This window comes from Centroberyx affinis, unplaced genomic scaffold (assembly GCF_046629955.1).
Source record: "Centroberyx affinis isolate AG114_WGS23_722 - 3 ecotype Tasmania unplaced genomic scaffold, CSIRO-AGI_Caff_v1 ptg003848l_1, whole genome shotgun sequence".
NCBI lineage: Eukaryota > Metazoa > Chordata > Actinopteri > Beryciformes > Berycidae > Centroberyx > Centroberyx affinis.
The window spans coordinates 128,091-148,548 of NW_027281695.1; the positions used below are offsets into that span (position 1 = coordinate 128,091).

General features: G+C 41.0%; 1 protein-coding gene across 1 annotated transcript in view; it reads right to left on the reverse strand.

Annotated features, from left to right (window-relative positions):
• LOC139662577 (paired box protein Pax-7-like) overlaps positions 1 to 20,458 on the reverse strand; it is a 61,084-nt gene that overhangs the window by 5,329 nt on the left and 35,297 nt on the right. Inside the window, exons 5-6 of the mRNA XM_071541270.1 lie at positions 17,661 to 17,826; positions 16,387 to 16,586 (exon numbers count right to left, since the gene is read on the reverse strand). Of these exons, the coding sequence (XP_071397371.1) occupies positions 16,387 to 16,586; positions 17,661 to 17,826 (366 nt within the window). The remainder of the gene's footprint in view (positions 1 to 16,386; positions 16,587 to 17,660; positions 17,827 to 20,458) is intronic.

Consider the following 20,458-nt stretch of genomic DNA (forward strand, 5'->3'; position numbering starts at 1 on the left):
CTGGTCCAGTCTGATATGATGGATGTGATGCAGTTTGATTGATTATATGTTTATTTTAGAATTGATCAATACTACACTGGGAAGCGCTTAACCTGACTTCCAATTTCACATTTGGATCAGATTCCACATTATTTCTGTTATTATTATTATTATTATTCTAAAATACTTGAAGCTTGAAAGCTTCAAGCCTAAAATATCGATATCAACTTTCAAAGAAACTCTCATCCTGACATCACACAAGCAGCCATTTGATCCAGAGGAAGCCTGGTAATAACATGCGGTTTGTGTTGTCTGTTTTGCTGCCCTTTGGCTTCTGGAAACTGAACCAATTATTTAAAAATGGAGCTGGAAGCAGAATCAAGGCCACATGCAGCCTCCGCTACATCCAGCCAGTAATACTTCACAGGTACACAGGGGCAACTTAAGATATAAGATATATATAACACCATGCTCACCCTCTAGTTCATCAAACTTTGGCTTGACGTGTAAAACCAAGTGTGTGGTAAACCAGGAGGTAAACTTTTGGACCCACAGTGCAATCGTTTGGCTCCAAAGTCTTGGATTATGCTGCAAAAGCTGTTTGGAGAAATTTGACTGATATATTGATATTTATGCTTTTTTGGGGAGCTGTTAAAAGATGACCCTGTTATACTCAATAGTTTATTAGAAGGCTGAGATGGAACAACAGGAGCTAACTCGCTGTGTGTTTGGTGGTCCTACAAACTCCAATGGAGTTTCCACTGACATGGAGGTGAGTAGTTAAGGAGTGAAATTTCAGTTTGGGGTGAATTACTCCTTTAAAGTTAACGTTAACTTTGCGTTGTTGCAGAAAATTGCAGAAGACTTTGTTGAGGTTTTTCATCCTGATATTCCGACCAGAAAGTGAAGGAAAAGTAAAGGAAAGTAAAGGAAACCCAACATGCTCTTGCACCACAACACCATTTATTATTTTTCAAAGGTTTTGGTACAGTCAGACCTTTGTCAGAGTATGGAAATTCTGTTTTTGCTGGATGTCTTTAAATGGGGATAATTTGATCCAAGTCTTGATTTGACCCTATCAGGCCTCTCCACATTTGAAAAACTCAAGTTCTCATGGTTCCTCTCACATCATTCTCAGAACATGCCGTACTTGTAAAGTTTGCTGGGATGGCAATTTTGATGCCTAATTAGTTCAAGAAATCTAAAAAAAAAAAAAAAAGTGCAGTGTCTTTCCAGCCTTCAGTCATCTAAGAGTTGGGTCTTGGTAGAAGGGTGGAGAGTACAAGGATCTATCCTGTTAAAGAAAAGCAGGGGGAAGCCCTTCTCATGTTCTGATCTAGCTGGAGGGCAGGCAGGCCATTTAAAAGGCTCTTGAATAGCGGCCTGGCCTCCGTAGCCACTTGCTTTTCTTTTTATCTGGCCACTAAATTAAATGCCGGCTATCAGCATGGTTCCAAATCTGGCACTACCAATTAAAATTCAGGCCATGTTTGCACTGCACACTTCCTCAAAAGCCAAGTCTTTCTCTTTCAAAGAGGGGACAATTATCTTAATAGTGTCACACTTGTGCTGATATGTTTTCACATCTTTTTTTTTTTTTTATCTCATAGCTCTTTGAAAAACAGATTGTAAACATTTGTGAGAGTCAAGAGTGGATTTTTTTCTCTTTTATGTCCGGTTATTCTAGGTATTTTCCTTATTTATTTATTACTTATTCATTTAGGCTATTTATTTCCTCCAAGATGGCCATGAGACAGAAACTCTTTAGTAAAATACCTGTAATCGGCTTTCTTCACCCCACTGCCGTTTTTTCTTTAATTTGGGATAATTTCCTTTCTTTTGCCCAGAAAGGGCATTAGCTGGTGTTTGTAAAGTGTTTAAGGGGCCTTGAGACCCCGGCTCGCCCCAGGAGAGTGGTTCAGATTCAGAGAGAGAGAGAGAAAGAGAGGCAGAGAGAGGTAGAGAGACATAGGTAGAGAGTTAGAGCGGGAGGAGGAGGGAGAGTCTCCAGGACCCCAGGAGATGTCAAAGCCCTACGTGGGCGAGGAGGTGAGGGGTTTCCAGCAGCCTGACACTTCTATTCAGGGCAGCAGGGAGGTGGCCTGTCACTGCAGCGAGTGCTATTGTGCTGCTTGAAAGCAGGAATTATTCAAATCTTCATATTTAGCATAAACTCATTGACATCAATTAAAGGCGCTTGGATCATGGGGTGAAATATTTGGGCTAGCATAATACGAGGTAGCACTGGGGTTCCTCCAAATGACAGAAAAGAGTTGGAGTATTATCAGCTCCAGCTCTGGGCCCTAAAACAGAGTTGTTTTTTCTCAATACTCAGGCAGGCCCAGAGATACTCGCTGGTATGCTGTGAAAACCTTACAGCTCCACTTCTAAGAATTTTCTTTTTTGTACTGGGCCCTGAGTGAGTTTCATGATCCCTAGAGCCCATAAAACCCAGTCAAAATACACTGTATACTTGCAAAAATACATGGAGGTCAATCTGAAAATAATGCTGATTTTCTTTCTTTTTGAAAAGCTACCAAGCTGGCTTGTTGGAAATGCAAGGTTATCATCTGACAGCAGCACAGCAGTGGTGTTCTCTACTAGCTTGGCTTGCTTGTTTCAGACTGTACTGTAGAAAAGGTTCAGTGACTGCAAAGGGCATTCAGACTGTGACCAGTGTTTCCCCCCGTATTTACAGTAGCGGTGGGCTAACATAGCAACAATATTACCACTACTGTTAAAGAAAATGTAAACATTAATTGAAAAAAAAAAAAAAGTCCACACTAAGCTAATGTTAAGAATGTGCATTTATATTTTAAGAATTTATCCAAATAAGTTTTAGTCACTACTGCAATTTGCTCTAGAACCATAATTGTGACTTAAACAGGGACCAGAACCCAAATTATCCCAAATTATCCCAAATTATCCCAAATTTGACAATAACTGGTATGTATGTGCATTGTCTGGATGTGTGTGCTTCCGTGTCAGGGGAAGCATATTGGGGTCGTACATATCACTAAACACTTTATATCCGTAAAAGCTGGGAAAGTTGACAGAGCTCCATGCTCTTTTCCAGCTCCAACCTGCTTCACATTCATACACGTCCACCCAATCACACTGGTAGCTGCCCAGTACAACCACTTAGCAGCTCTACTGCAGCAGTTTGGTGGTTCAGTGCTAGAATGCACATTGGCAGTTGTTGTAGAAGGATGGGAGAGTGTTACACATTCACTTTCCCCACCCACATTTTCTCAGCTAGTCCAGGGATCTGAACCTGCGACCAACAAACGACCTTCCAGTCACAAACCTGCTGCTCTAAACTCTAGACTACTGCTGCCTTAATAGGCATATTATAAGATATTATTTAATGCACAACATATGTTTTGTTCATGCACTAAAGTAAGCAAAATTGACAAAGAGAATGTAAAGCTGCACTAGGCCACTGCATGTTTTTAAAGTGGGTAAGGAATTACTTACCCAAGTAACAAAGTAAAGTAACTAATTACTTTTAAAAATAACAATACCACATACAATCTGACATGTTGGAACATTTAAGAATACTCTCGTCAATATATTTGTGTCAGCATACATGACCTGTTGCCTCCTCTCTAATGTCCTCCTCAACATCAAATCCTCCACTGACCCTCCATCCATCCCTCCATCCATCCCTCCATCCCTCATCCATCCCCCATCCCTCATCCATCTCTCCATCCATCCTTTCATCCCTCTATCTCTCTCAGTTCTTCCAGAAGCTGTTTTCATGTGTTTTGGTGTCACTGGAGGAGTCCTGAGAGCAGAGATAATAGGGGACAGGACACACACACACACACACACACACACACACACACACACGCACACACACACAGATTCCTCTATAAATGGTAATAAAAAAAGTAATTAATTCTCTCAACTTCTAAGAAGCTCGCCTGCAGCCATGTAAACGGAGAAGTGTGAAGTGTAAATGGATACAATGTGCATCCTTTCAGATAAATAAATAGCACATTTCAGACAAAGAGTTTGGCTTTCATACAATGCTAATTTCCTGAACTGTTCCAATTAAGCCTTGTTTTGTTTGCGCTGGTGTCAGAAGGAACCCTGCTCTTTGTTTGGTTTCCACGCTCAGCCATAGGAGAGTCTGCTTCTGCAGCTGGAGCCAAATGATAGCAACACTTACTAGAGATGGCCACGATCTAATGCAGGGCTTCCCAAATATTCCCAGCATGCAATTCACGGACGGTGACATGCAGGATGTGGCCGAGTCCGACGTCAACCCAAACACGCACAAATTTACACAATATCATATTATGGCAGGGTAAAAAAAAAATCACATAACAGCTTTGGACTGAACTGTTTTGAATTGATCTCAGAAATATTTAGGTCTCAATTTTTACACAGCAATGCAAGTAGCAGCATCAGATAATGTGAGATGAATGAAACTGAAAAGCACCATCTTCTGTCCTTCCATACCATTAATTCTATAAAGATTTGATTTCCATCTATGTGGCTCAACTCTGCTTCTCCACTGGAAGGATAAAGAGGAAGGAAGAGAGAAATAACACACACACACACACACTGGAGGTGAGTGGATAAGCCTCTCAGCTCAAACACTGAGTGGTATCTTTAACAGATGAAGAAGAGATGAGAAGACATAGGCATCCAGATGTGCCTGGGTTATCTCAATGCCACACAATACCCTCTCCCACATTCAGCTTCATTACTGAGCCTCTCACCAGCCGCCCCGCCTCAACCAAGGGCTTCAAAGTGGTATCCCATCTCTTTTTTTTATTTTGCCTCCATCTTTGTTGCTCAGCGCTCATTGCTGTGGTGTTTCTCCACTGCACTTCCCAGAGATCACCTGTCAATCAAACCAGTGTGTCCAGTACTGTGACGTCTTTTTCCTTGGATTTTGGATTCTCTGTCTGTTCAGCCATGGTGGCTATCACTGCTCATGCTAACTATCCAGTTCTTCTTCTGTTTACTCCAAACAAACTGGAAACATAAAACACATCTCTTCCTGTGCACCAGAGGATTTTTCCCAGGAAAGAGCTACCAGACAACGGGTGTTAAGAACAGCAAATGGAAAAGCTTTCTTGAACTGGATATAGGTTGAATCACTGCGTTATATCAGTGATATGGAGTGGCAAAATGAAAATAATATTTATTTATATGCAAACTCTTATTTTTGATTATGTAATTTACTACACAACATGATAGGATACCGTATAACCTTAGCATCAAATGCATATGTACCTCATTTGGGATTTACCTCACAATATCAGATTATGTTTTGTTAGTGTTGGTGGATATTGTCTATCTTGATTGGGATTTTCCAAACAGACTGCTGGGTTATCATTGTACATGGGCACATGGCTCACATATAAAAATGAAGCCTGCAGCAGTGTTGCTGGTGTCAGACTTGATCTATGACTGTCTTAGATGTAATTTTAAGATGTGAGGCATTAATTGCAAAGCATGTCGATGTTGAATGGAGAATATCTGATGCAATCAGAGGTAATTATGAGATCAGCTAATGCTATTCTACTACAAGCAGATGTGGTTTTGTCAGAGGCAGTAATCCTGAAAATCCCAACTCCCCCATCACTGATGAAAAAAGAAATTGAATTCAATGTCATGAAGAAGACATATTTAAATATATAAAGCAGCAATAACAAACAAATGCATTCATCCCTTGACAGGACTGAAAGACAAATATCATATTGCGTTATCTGAGGAAATAGCATGCTAAATCCAGAGACAGATGATAGTGACCTTGGTTTGTGCCAGTGTCTTTGACATTATTAAAAGAAGGAGCTACACTAAATACCACCATGAAATGTACAAGGTATCGGTCATATCTTTGAAAGTTACAGTAGCTGGTGCTCACAAGAGCTGACCTTTTCAGCCTTGGGTGAGCTCATTCAACTTTGAAGTTCATGTGAAACACTGAAATGGAACAATATTGAAATATATTTCAGCAGGTAACAGCCATGAAAGATAAGGATGGAGAATGAATCTCAAGTTGCTGTGACCAAGTTTGAACACAACAGATTTTAGAAAACAGCACACACCAAGTCTCATTAACACCACTAAAAAGGCTAATTTTACTTTTACTGTTTTTTTTACTCACTAAAGTTAATGTTGCATTCAATTAAGAGCCAAGCAGTGCAAAATTTATTTCTCAGCGTGTCTTGCTCATGAGAAATTTGGCTGGGGAAGGACCCTCATCTGAGCTCACTAAGTGTCTATTTCCAAATAAAAGCCAGTGCATCAATTCAATTAGCAGGTTTTGTCATGCTGAGGGCAGAGTTAGCAGGCAGGAGGCCCCCTGCTTCTCATTTTCCTCTTCACTTCATTCACAGAAATGTTTACTCTTCCTCGCCTCATGTACTGTATCTATTTCCCTTTCCATTGTATTTTAATTGACTCCTGTTTCTCTCCTCTCTTGCTTCCTTTTTCTCTGAATATAATTGAATGTCATTCTCTTTGTCTGGAAGCTTGCACTATGTTCTATATTCGAGCAGTTCTCAAAGTGGGGTTCAGGGACCTGTAGGGTTCCTTAAGGGGACTCCAAGAGTCCTTGAGGGGGTTCCAGGGTTTCTAGGGGGTCCCCAGCAAAATGAGGGATAGTTTAATTTCACTAGAATTTAATTCACTACAAATTATCCCAATCATAGAAAGTATAAGAATGATTATTGTACCACTAATATCTCCTAGACAGTACTACAATTCAATACTAAATCAACAACAATTAAAATCTTCCCATATGGACGGAACTAGATCTGATCAAATGGAGGTCTGTGGCCTAATATGTGTCTATCTGGGAGTCTGAGTTTCAAACTAATGTACCAAAAAAGGCTAATGAATCATTTTAGAAGGGATACCAGAGTGTGTCCTCACTTTATGCCTCTCTAAACCATTAGGCTTTGATCACATATAGCCGTTTTTTCCAGTATGGTTGCGGCAGGTGCACGTCTCCTCCTTTGGACATGGTGCATTTTGGGGTGTTGTTGAACATATCTCAACTTTAGCCCTATTACAATAATGTAAGCTAGAGAAAAATAGCAGTGTCCGGAGGGAAGTAGGCAGCCTCTTACAGTTTCCTGGTGAGTAATGTTAACTAGCTACATCCTCCGTTTCAAAATGGGCTCCTCGGCTTGCTCTTGAAGAAGAGGTTCTTCAAGAGCAAGCCGAGCAATCGCTAACTTTCTCTGGTCCATTTTTATTTTCAACGTTATCCCCTTTATTACTTCAGGTTAGCTGCCAACACTATTTATGCATATTTAGTCAAAGTTTGTGTTGCATAGCAATGAGAATGATGTAACGCTCTTTGCACCCTTTCTCTCTATAACACTCACAGCTTTGTGTTTAAGCAGGAGAAAAGGTCTACTATCAGGTCATGGCAAAATGTGAAATGGGTTATTTTTACTGGTTTTGTGTATGGGTTGGAGCGTGATGGGAATAGTAGAGGTTGTGTGAACTAGACTGAGTCAGGCCAGTGGCGAGGCAGAGGATGGCTGGGGGAAGTCTTTAAATTGATTCAAATTAGGCGTTTGATTGTCAGTGACAGGAACTGGGCAAGGACAAGTCAGGCCCAGATCACAGCGATTAGTGTGCAGCCAAACAAGCTGTCACCCCTCACAACATGTAGCTGAGGGGAGCAGCAGACAGATGGCTCTTTCTGCTGGGGCCACATTCACACTGCACTGAGGTTACAATCAGGATATAGTATGCATATTTACCTTTTTAAAATCATATTTATGGACTTTTGCCATGTCAATTTCTTTTTAGGTTGTTTTTTTTTTTTTTTAAATAGTAATTCCATTTTAAGAATGATTTATCTGTGGGTCAATATAAAGTCTGAAAAAATCTAAATGTAAGGCCTTAAAAAGTAATACAATGTCTTAAATACAGTAATTAAATGTCTTAATTTTTTCAGTATGTTATGCAGGTTTAGTCTCAATTAAGTTTAATTTTGATGCCATTATAAAGTTGGATAGAGGTACTGACAGAATATTTAGTGAGAGTTGGAAAGTAAGGCAAATTACATATGACAAATGTTATTGGTACTTTCACCAAAATGGTAGTGTTGGCTGTCTTTTCTTATGCAGTATTACATTACTTACATTTCTAGTTGGTCACATTATACATGTGTATTCTTAGATGACTACAGAACGGGGTTAATACAATATGACAAACATGTATATGGACATCATGACTTCCAATAATTCTACAGTACTGGAATGGTGTAATACTGAAACCTTTTTTCTTAACTTGACCTTTTGTTTTGCACTTTCTTACACTGGAGCACAACTATTTTTTTGCATCGGTTTGCCTCTGTTTGGACATTTTCCTTATTTTGGAACAGGGTTCAGGTTGCTCTCCTTTTCCCCAACAGTCCCTAAATGTCCCCAGTGCTGCAAGGCCCCATGCTAAGCAAGGGTTAATAGTTTCTACAGGGCTCCCATCAGAGCGAGGGAGCATTCAGCAGTCGGCTTATTTTCTCTGGCTAATATGTAGGGAGATGGCACAGGGGGTAGATTCAGGCAACATGGAAGAATCCCCTCCCCTCCCCTCATCCCTCCCTCTTTATACCCCCCACCCCACCACCACCACCACCCCGAGCCTTCACCTCGTCCTCCTCCTCTACTTCTCCACCAAATTAAACGGTAGCCTTTAATGATTTGAGGCCGAGTGGGTTTTCCAGAACAGGCCGGGGTCGCGGCTGGTGATGAGAGGGAAGAGGAGCTGTTTGCTGAAGCAGCGGGGAGTTGGCCCAGTGAGGGATGTCAGGTCAAATAGTAGTTGACAGTGTTAATATCTGCACCTCCCAGCCATAATGACATGTAAATAAACAGAGAGATGGCTCTCAGCTGGAGGCTGACAGGCAGAGCGCTGCTGGGAACAGCAGACAGCTGGGCCCTGAACGCATCGCAGAGAGACGGACAGGAAAACAGATACAGACAGAGAGTGGCAACAGAAAGAGCAGCAGACAGTCCTGAGGTTTTTTGTGATTGTTGCAACCAAAAATCCTTGATTATGCAGCAGGATTTCTCAAAATCTGTGACGCAGTTTGAGTTTTACATGTTTTTTGCACTAAAATTGCAGAAAAAAATTAAAAGCCAAAGAAAAACAGGTGGCAGTAAAGAGATAAAATGTGATTTTTATACCCCATTTATAAAGACTACCCCATATATAATCACTTCCAATGGTAATAAGCCTAGTACATATCACAGAAACTACTGGAAATACTGCTCAAAGTTACAACAAAGGAAGATACTGAGCTTGGATTCCAGTCTTAATAAATACACCTTCAGCTCAACAAAAGCACAGTATGCACCAAATAAATAAATCAGTCCATTTGAATGTTTCATGACTATAAAACTGTATTGTTTAATTTAAAAAGTGCCCATTTATGTTTGAGGTAGACTTTGTGTTCTTCTGACTAACAGTATATGTAATATTTGCAAAGTCCCAAATTCCTGGACGGCAAGGACAGAGTACAGAGGCAGACAGACAGAGCTAGACAGAGAAACTGAGTTACAGAATAAAACTTAAGACCAGAAATCCAAAACAGAACTTTAAAGTCTGGCTTTACATTCACTATTTCAAGTTTCACAAATCACTGTCACACTCTTATCTGAGAGGAAGCATTTGGATTTTAAGTACATTTTAACATGTAAGTATGTTTCTTGGTCCTTACATAAATCACATTCCTCCACCTGTCAGCTTGGTATCTGGAACCAAGAGGAAGCACATGGACACAGCCTGACCTTTGACCCCCATGTGTCTGCTGCAGGTTGACATGGCTGGCCAATCCAGACTCCAGAAAACCCTCTTGACCTCTGAACTTTGTTTTGAACTTTAAGCAGATGACAGTAGGAGCGGTTCACATAGCTGGCCTACCACTGAAGAAGAAGCCAGAGACAAAACAGCGTATTATACATGTCTATACTGCGTTCTGGATTTAAAATACTATTTACTATGACAGGATGTGTCCAATTCACATCATTCATTTTGATATGACAGCTATAGTCCCCCACTCAAATAACAAAGAACTCAAGGAATAAATAATATAATAAATACAAGATTGAATTCCCTTATGGAAATCCTGCATGCGTACATACACTTCTATCAAATCCCTTATGAAAATGCTGTGAATATATGAGGGCCTATATGATCAGCAGGGAAGATACAGTCAGAAGATGCCCTAGACTTTTAATGTGGAGAGAGAGCTGGCGATCCTCACATTGTATGCGGTGGTCTCCTTCAGACCCTCTCACTTAAATCCTCATCTTCTGGGATTTACTGAAAGTCATATTGGCTGCCTCCCCAAGATAAATGTAAATCGCATTCCCTTATATTTGGCTATTTATCGGTGAATGCAACAGCTCCCCATCGGCCGGGGAAAGTATCTCTCGCCCTTGCATTTAAATAGCGTTTTGATTCGTCCACCCCGGCCTTTCATCTGGCAGAATGCGGGCTTCCTCTCGGGGGGGAAAAGAGAGCGAGACAGAGGAAGAGAAGAGGTGAACCGGCGAAGGAGAAGTGAAGCAGGAGGTGGAAGTTAGAGACTAGTTAGGCTAGAAGGCAAAAAAAAGTCAGAAAGGTAAGGGAACATGAGGGGAGACATGGAGAGAGGTCACGCCTTCATTTGGTCCTAGCCACAGAGAGAAGACAGGACCTAGGAGGGCTTTGACACTTCCTAACAGATCGATATACTTATTAAGAGAGCACACTGAGTTTGGTTTAGTTTACAGTGCTGAGAGGGGGGGAGGGAGGGAGGGAGTACACACCGATAAATAAAGAAATAAAGAGAAATGTATTCTATAAACATTCCACCAGTGGATATGATTTAAATTCCTCTGGTTTTCTTGGCAGCTCTCTTGAGCAGGTCTCGTCTTTTATTTATTTATTTAGTATAAAGCGCCTTGCTTTCCTTCTTGCCAAATTGAAACAGCATCTGTATTTCGGGTGATTTCTAATTAACAAGTATCTACCCCCCCCCTTCCCTCCCGCCCCCCTCCTCTATCTCTCAGTATGGGAATGATGTAAATATATGCGCTCATCCTTTTTGATTTGTTGACATGGGAGCGTGCCAGCTGACAGCGTGCCCAGTCAAAGGGCTTAATACTCCCAAGTTTTAATAGCAGCGGAGACTAATATTAGGCACAACACTCATTGACATTCAGGTGCACACTGTCATGTCAACAGTGAACTGGGGGACGCTGGGAAAGGGGCAGGGGAATGGGAGTGGGTTTTGGGGGGTTAGAGCCAAAAAACTAATTTTTTTCTCTCTCTGGTATTTTTGGCAACTCCCCCCGCGCTCCGGCTTCTTAAATATAATTCATCCGCGTTTGCTCATTGATTTATTTCTTTAAAAGTGGTTGCTGTGTTAATGGAAGTGTATGTGGTGGTGCAGGGGGCGGTGTGAGGAGAAGTCCCCCCACCCTCCCCTCCCTCTCGCCCCCCCCCGCCCCCCTCCCCTTATCTCAGGCCGACAGTTGTCAGGAATCACTAGCAGAGGCCTGAGTTAGCGAGGCAGGCAGGCAGGCCTGGGGATATGGATCAAAGAGACAGAGCTGGGAGAACCACAGCAGCTCTGATCCCCCAACACTGAAACCCAGCCTATTCTATCCTCCCTCACTCGCTCGCTCTCGCTCTCTCTCTGTCTCTCTCTCTCTCTCTCCAACATCAAATAGCTAGCCAGAGAGCTCCACCATTCCAAAACACACTAAATCTTCCTCTCACAACAAACTGGAATGGAAACGAGAGGAGGAGAGGAGTGTTTTCCTCTCTCTCTCTAAATGTATTCTTCTGCTTGTGTGATGGGTTGATTTGTTGGGGTCACTGTGGGAAATAATAGTTTCATTTTCAGCTGCAGGTCAACAACTTTTCTGTCCTGACAGAAAGGGATTAGTGGTCCAACATCACTGCCTGTCTGACTGACGATACAGCAAGGGGGGAAAAAAAATTCTCACCACTTAGTGGGCTCAAAATAGCAAAATAGATTCATGGGTATTTGTCAAAAAAGTGTGGTTTAAATAAAACCAGCTTTATTTTATCAAGCTTAGGAAGGGAGTAGGGGTGGGGGGTGTAACAGCACTGATGGTGAAGCTGTGAAAAGGGCGACTATTTACACTTGCAGTGTGTTTTGCCATCACAAGGCTGGCATTTTCATATTGTCATTTTTCTTTCACTCAATAAGACTTGGAATTGGCTGCACACTCGCACTCGTTCTCCACATGAAAGTCAGCCTCTAATTCTTTCCCATTCAATTTGAGAGGAGGAGGCGCAAAATGGCTTGTGTGAATTACATTCCAAACGCAATATAGCAGTTTCAAATTGAATTATTGCCTGTCACACGGCATATGCTCTTCCCGCTATTTTGAAGTCGGATCTTAGGAAATTCGCCCTACATTGTTATCTCATGTAAATGCTCGGGAACATGATGAAAGGGTCAATGGCGGTGAACCCACAATGGGAATGCTTCAGCTGGGACTCAGTGCCATTCAAAAACACAGTGAATACAAAACACACAAAATGCACAGTATTCACTCCAGATGCATTTCTCTATATTTCATACCATGAATGAATACTGTTTCAATCAAATGGATTTACCGAGGCACTGGTGCTGTTTTGATGTGTATTTGATGGGATTTCTTCCACAACCAACTAGTGAGTTCATTCTCTGTCTAAACATACAGAAGTGGATGGTGGAAGCATTCCTCCTCTAAGCTCAAAACACTGATCTCCAGCTACACAATAAATATGCCTGAAAGCTCACACCAGGCCTATATAGGATGTGATAGGCATTTTAAATACACTAGCTAAGTATTTTAATGTTTAATATAAATAAAACACCAGAAAATAATACACCACTTTGAGAAAACACTCAAGAGATGTTGCAATGTGAATATTTTAAGATTAACATGTTTCTACTGCATCCTATTTATTTATAGAAGGTAGCACACAGCATGAGCTTCCACACAGTCTACTGCAGTGGAAGAGGAATCCTGACCTTCCTGGCAGGGGAATAGTTAGATTTTAAAAAGAACAAAGGAAGGATGTAGCAGCAGGTTAAACCTACAAAAGGGAACTGAGAATTGATACAATGGAAACCTTGTGTACAATCAACACCACTGGTGTTGCAGGACAGTATGAGCAGGACTCAGTACACACACCGAACACTGCATATTGTAATTGTAATTACAAGACAAAAACCAGTAAACCAGCCAGCTCATTAGGAAACATAATCCTTATTCTAAGAAAACAAGCCGCTGAGGAGAATATGTAGTGATGCTTCAATTTGTTTGCTAACATGAAATAACCATAAAAATCCCAACCACATGGATTTAACTTTTTACTCATTAACATGCGTTCACATTACGGTCACCAATATATTTGGATTGAAACTGGCGACAGCCGATACATTGTGTCGATATTCTTTAAATTTGGCCATTTTCATGTCCAAATACTCTGTATTTCTGCCAGAATTGTATTCTTGTCAGGGTGGAAAAGCCTCTGAAACACCAAACTCTCCATTGAAACGCAGACTAATGAAATTCTTTTAGGGTTAGCTTAAAACAGCCAGAGAAGAAGATGAGGAGATGAGGAGGCAGAGAAGAAAATGAGGAGGAGATTCTAGAGAGTCATAGTGATACTGCATGACAGTATATATGCATATTATAGAGACACAAACACACTATAACTCACCCATTCCATAACATTAACTGTAAATAATTTTATAGTTTTTTCAAAAATTCTACATTTACTTTGTTTTTTGTTCAAAATCAAATGCAAATTGGTGCAAAACAGTTTTCTTTCCAAGGTGCAGTGAATTCAACCAAGGAACATGGTGTATGCTAATATTTTTCCAGTATAGTATTCCATTATTTCCAATCGGAGGGAAATTGAATTAAAAAATCACTTTATGTGCCACGTTTAATACAGTAAGTCATACGTATGCAAAATCTAAGTAAGGATAATAAAACAACAAAAAAAAAAATCTTAACTCTCTTTTCCTGCAGTCTGGTAATCCCTAATGTAAAACAGCAGCGGCTTGTTATTTTTTTCATAGCGAGGGATGGAGACGGTTTGTAATAAAGGAAGCCGGCCGTGGCTCCTGATATTTATGCAGGTTGGTATTGCAGCGAGGAGCATTAAGAGCCAAAGCCCCACCACTACGATTAACAATCAAACATGCTGCGAAGGAAGGGAGGTAGAAACGCCTCTGTTATCCCCCAACTCTCCAGTACAACAGCAAATCTCTTTTTTGTCACCAAATCCTTAAGTCTCTTCATGTCAAAAAAAAAAAAAAAAAAAACGAAGGAAGAAGGAAGTGAAACCAGTTTCCCAATCAGCTTTGAGAAAATATTTGAGGTGGGGGAGGGGGGAAGGATAAAAAAAAAAAAAAACTCCCAATAAAATATGTGTGAACGAGGGGGTAATTGCAGACAAATGTGGCATTGAATTTCATTTTCCAACTCTTTCTAAACACCATTTCAATCTTATTTTCTGCCTGTTAGGGAGATCTTGTTGCTTGGGGTGGGCTGGACTGCCCAGTTTTGGTGAGTAATTGCGTATAATTTCCTCCTCGCCCAGTGATTTGCATTGATATCAGCCAGTCCTCTATTCTGTGGCGGCTAACAATCCCTCCCCAACCAGAAAAGTCTCATTTGGAATGGTTATTGTTCAAGGCACCAAGAAAGGATAACATTGTGAATCCCCCCCCCCCCCCCCCTCCCCGTTAGCGTGGACACACAAACACACTGACACATAAACGCAGACACATTTGTGCCGCCAATTCCTTGTGAATGAGAGGAGACGTGTGTTTAAATCTGGCAACAACTGATGCAAAGTGCTGTTCCATTGCTTTCCATTGCATTCCACTATTGTTTTGCCAATCAATCTCACAACAATGTACCGCTATGCTGACGCTGTCTGTCCGGAGCAAACTGCACTGCAACCATAACTGACCAATTACTCTTTGAAAGCAAATGAGCCAACTGCAGCTATGACATCCACACCTATGTCCAATATCAACATTTATAGAAAATATATCAGAGCACATACACATGATCGAAATTAGGGCAAAATAAGCCCTTTATCCATAGTATCCAGCCTTTTATCCATAGTACGTTGCAAGTTCTCTCTATTAGAAAACATGTATTTTAACACAGTCATTTTTGTCCAGTGACCGCAAACTAATCATCCAAGTCTATGCTGTTTAGTAAGAAATAAACGATCAAACTGGCACTCAATATCAGTGCTTCAAGTTTAGCAGTCAGAAGCAGCAATGAAAAATCGTGAAAAAAATGTTGTATTCTCTGTGATTAAGGATGAACTGTCCTTAATCACAGAGAATACACAATGTGATTTGCACCAAACCAAATGTGACTCACACAGACTCACAATGACAACAGGGTGAGGCAGGAGGATATCAGCTACAATTCATTAGACCAGCCCGCATTCACGGCAACATCTGTTAATTGCGAAAAATGACTTTGAGAGACACTGTCTGAATTCCATGATCAGACTCATTAGTCAAGTGAGATTATTTCTTTTCTTTTCTCTGATGTCTCCGCATTAGTTGTTTCCCCCGTAGAGTGGAAAGGATTTGTCCTCTGACGCACATCTTTGTGGTTAAAAGTTCAAGCCGGAATCCATTTGGAGCCACGGTGTCGAACAATCCAGTTAATTAGAGAGACTCAGGGATGTGGGATAAAATTAATTGTAAAATGTTATCGTCGTAATTCCCCCGTTAGCAAAGGGATATTGGTATCTAAATACAGCACTTACTGACTCTTTCACTCAAAGTCAGTGGAGACCCGCCTATTAAGACGGCAGGCAGGCACTCGGCCATGTTCAATCTCATCTGCAAACTGGCTTTCAGCAAGTCGAGACACTATGTTCAACTGCTATCAGGGCCTATTCTGAAGACACAGGCATGGATCACAGGCTCACACACACAGTTGCATACACATAATCACTCAATGGAACACATAGGCCACATACACACACACACACACACACATACACACACCTACAAGGGCGTCACTTGGGTATGTCGAGGTTTGATTCCCTCCATACCTCAACGTAAATGAGTCCGAAATTGGTCTTGTAGTTTTTATCGTTAAAATGGAGAGCAAAGATCAAACAAAATTGGCAGAAATTTATTTGAAAGCCAAAAGTATAACTAATAAGTTGTCACACTGATCAAATAACGTGTTGTCAGTCAGAAATTGAGTAGATATCAGCAGGTTTCACAGTTTGGTGGATGTGATGCAGGGACTAGGGTTCAGTGAATTGATGCCCTTGCTTACTCACTCTAATACACACATTTCCCGCACACATTCTGACACAGAAACGTTACACACCCGCCTCCCCACGACAGAGAGGGTGCGTTACCTGCGGGGAGAGTCCGTTGCTGACGGGGTTGACGTGGTTGCTGGGCGCAGCTGTGCTCATGAAGGTGTCCGAGTAGCTGGAGAAGCCGTGGCGGTTGGAGGCCAGGCCGTAGGCGGAGCCGCTGTCGGCGCCGGACAGGCCGCCCTGGTGCATGGTGGACGGCGGTAAGGGCTGGGGGCGGTGCACTGTACCACCGCCGTCTGAGCGGCACAAGACACAGCAACAAGCACAGCGCAGTCAGAAACACATCATCTGAAAACCCCACACACAATCTGTTGTCCCAATAAATATTTTTTCTGATTCTACTAGTCCAGGGAAAAAAAGGACAGAAAAAGGCCAAATCCTTCAGATTTGCGTAAAAATCTGCACCAAAATAGGTCTACATGTACAGTGAATTAATGTACATGTACAGTGAATTAATGTACATGTAGAGGTAATTGGTTTAAATGTACAGTTAATTTGTGTACATGTACAGTACATTGTGTACATGTAGAGGTAATTGGTTTACATGTACAGTAAACTGGTTCACATGTACAGTAAATTGGTTTTCATGTACAGTTAGATGCCCTGAGTATTTTCCCTGAATAATACCGATTGGCATTTTTTCCAAGTTTTGCTCCATATCTGTTGAACTGGTGCAATTGTTACACAAATCTGAACAATTCATGTACATTTCACCTAGATTTGACCTAGAGGATGCATTAGTCTGAATTTTCAAATTACTATAAGACAGATCTGGGTCAAATATTGCAATTTCTATTGTTTGTTTTAACTTGTTTGGAGAACCAGATGGGTCGGGCTTAATGCAGCAGGACAGTCAGATACATTTTTGACTTGGATAACAGGTATCAAAGATGAGTTTCATTCACAAGCATTTTTATCGGGGTTAAATCAATACAAGCTTTTGAAGGCCAATACCAATATGTTTGGATTGAAGATGCCAATAGCTGATATTTTACGCTGATATTAAAAAAATCTTTCAATTTGACAATTTTCATGCCAAAATAAAAAAAAACATAAGAACTCTGTGTTTCACCCAGAATTTTAAAATCATCTGAAACAGCATTAGCATCATGGGGCACTAATTCTCACTATATTCAATGAAACGGCTCAACCCAGGATAATAATAATAATGATGATAACAATAATAATAATAATTTGGTACCATATATCGGTCTGACCATAACTGTTACTACACCAAACTTATATCACTGTTCCTCTGGACGTAGCTAACGCAGGTTATTTTAAACAGTGTAAAGTCGTTGCTGGTGCACCTTGTGACAGAGCGCTCGTGGGGTAGCCGGACTCTGGCAGCTGGTATGTCGGTAGCGTCGGCATCCCTGTGGGAGGAAATCCGCCCGGCAACAAGTGGTTGAACGCCGCTAGCTGATTGGCTCCCGCTTGTTTTCGCCACCTGGCCCTTCGATTGCTGAACCACACCTATCAAAAGAGAACAAACATATCAGTTAGGGCAAGGCACCCAAACAAAATAATTTCCTCCTAGCAGAATTAAATTTTATATGTTGAATAAGGACACAAAAACAAACACGTTTCTTTATGACTTTCATTTTATCAGTTATCCAATTTTTCCTCTGTGGATAAAGTAGAGTGCATTTTCCTGTTTCATTGTGACGAATTACATACTAAATATTTTACAGAGGGACTTGTAAAAATGAGATGAATTTATAAATAAAAATTACCAGCTATGTTTGTTAAGAAGCAGCATGTCATATTTGGTAGCCATATCTACAAGTTAAGTAAAAAAAATAAATTGTGATTTATTTATTTTTTGTGTGCTTGGTGTACTTGATGCAGCTGTATAAAAATATATTAATTAAACATTTATTACTAGGTTATTTATTTACTTATTGAGGCAAATTATTATGATATCCCAAAATTACCAATCCTAAAATCACAATTTTCAGCAGTGTACAGATATATTCTTGTTCCTGTATCCATACAGCAGGATTAAATCCTTCTGCAAAACTCAGTTATTCTGTTTCATTCTGGCTGCTTATTATTCCATATATTTGATTCTCAGATGAACGTCAGAGAAATGGTTGACATAGATACAAGAATTCACGATCCTTGTACAAAAGACAGAGAGTGTGTAAGCCTGATCATGTGTGCATAACTTCATAACGTCTATGTATTATTATAATGGCAGATGTTGGCTGATGTGTGTGAGTCAATATGTGTTGATAGTCTATAAAGCAGATTTTGTTCCTAATTACACCATAAGTACTAAACCAGGAAGCTTTAATTGTAAACAGTTATCAAATTCTATTGTAACTGTTTAAAAGCGCTGGTTGATCTTTGGCTGGAAGAAACAGTTAATGGTCCATTAATGAAGTGTGTGTGCAGTTTATTAAGTGTAAATGGAGTGTGTGTGTGAAGTTAATCATGCGTTGCTCTCCAAATGGGGCTGGTCCATTGAGGACAGAAAGCTGAATGCAGCCACAAAAGAATGAATGGAGGCCAAAGAGGAGGGAGAGGAGGGAGAGGAGGCGTCAACGTCCCGACAGCTAAACGCCTTTAAGACCACTGATCAAAGCATATGCACACACACACACACACACACACACACACACACACACACACACACACACGCACACACGCACACAGACCTGACCATATGGCAACACGGTTACAACCTCATAGTTCTGAACTTGAAACACTTGCAGAAAGTCTGGTTTAGAAGTTTTTGGCCCTTTTTCAGGCAATGCTACCTACTACCTAATTCTCACTTTGCAAAAACACACAAGAAAACAAAAACTCATCCACAACAACAACATGTACCACACACCAGTTTCAGAAAGCCAATTTTTAAGACCATTTCGGTCCTACCTGGAACTGATTTTAAGACCCATTTAGAAATGAAAAAATAAAGAAACAAAGCTGTGAAAACCAGCCACGGATTGAAAGTTCTGAAACTATAAATGGGCAGAATAAGAAAAAGAACACCAGGAAATAACTTGTTAAGGGACATGAAGTCCATCCGTGTTTAGTAAAGCACATAGGCTGTACATATATTGTACCACTAACCCTGTTCTGTATTAATCTAAGAATGGACATGCAGCGCAAAGAAACCTGTCATTACATGGTGAAAAAAGTCTTTCCCCCAGAATTTTATTTTGAAGGGGAATTCTTTGTCAGGGTGAAAAAGCCTCTGAAGCAGCATTTAGACCATCATGGGACACTAAAACTCTCTATTGAAACCCAGACTAATGAAATCATTTTAGGGTCAGCAGCTCCTTAAGGCAGGGTGACTCCCGCTGCCTATTCAACGGCAGGAAAACTACTGATGTACACAACAATACTCACACCTTGTATTCACTACTTCCATGGACAATATACAGTAGATTTAACCAGTGATGGATTTTGAATACAAGTCATAAATGAGAAGAGAAGTAGCTATGCCCCACCTCCCCTCCACACACACACACACACACACATATGCACACACACACCCTAGTCCAAAGTGAGCCAGATCAGGCAGATTGTGAAATGAGGAAGGGGTGTGTGTGTTGCCAAAGGCTAAACTGGCCTCTTTTTCAACTCAGCAGGACACTAATTTCCAAGGTCTTAATTAAACACAACTAAAAAGACTCATAGCAAGTAGCAGCCTGCACCTCTGTTGAGACGCAGACTCACAGCAGCCTCTCTCTGTCTCTCTCTCTATTTCTTTCTTTCTTTTCTACCTCTCCCTCTCCCTCACACACACTTCAGTCCCACATCAGACAGGGAGATAAGTGTGTTTTTATCACGTGTGTCATTTGAATGAGGCCAACTACATACGCTATACAGTACCACTCAGATGAGTTCACACACACACACACACACACACACACGCACACACACGCACGTGCACACTGCAGCAGCAGCAGCAGCAGCAGCAGTAGCAGGGAATCAACGCATTGCCTCCAGCTCTCCACCCACTTACTTTCTCCAGGAATCCTCCTTTTTCCATTTTGTGCAAATGAAAACATGCCTTTCAAGTGGAGGAGATCATTTGGACTCCTATTTTTGTAGAGGAGACTCAAATAATTAGAGCAGGTGGTGCTGCCCCAAG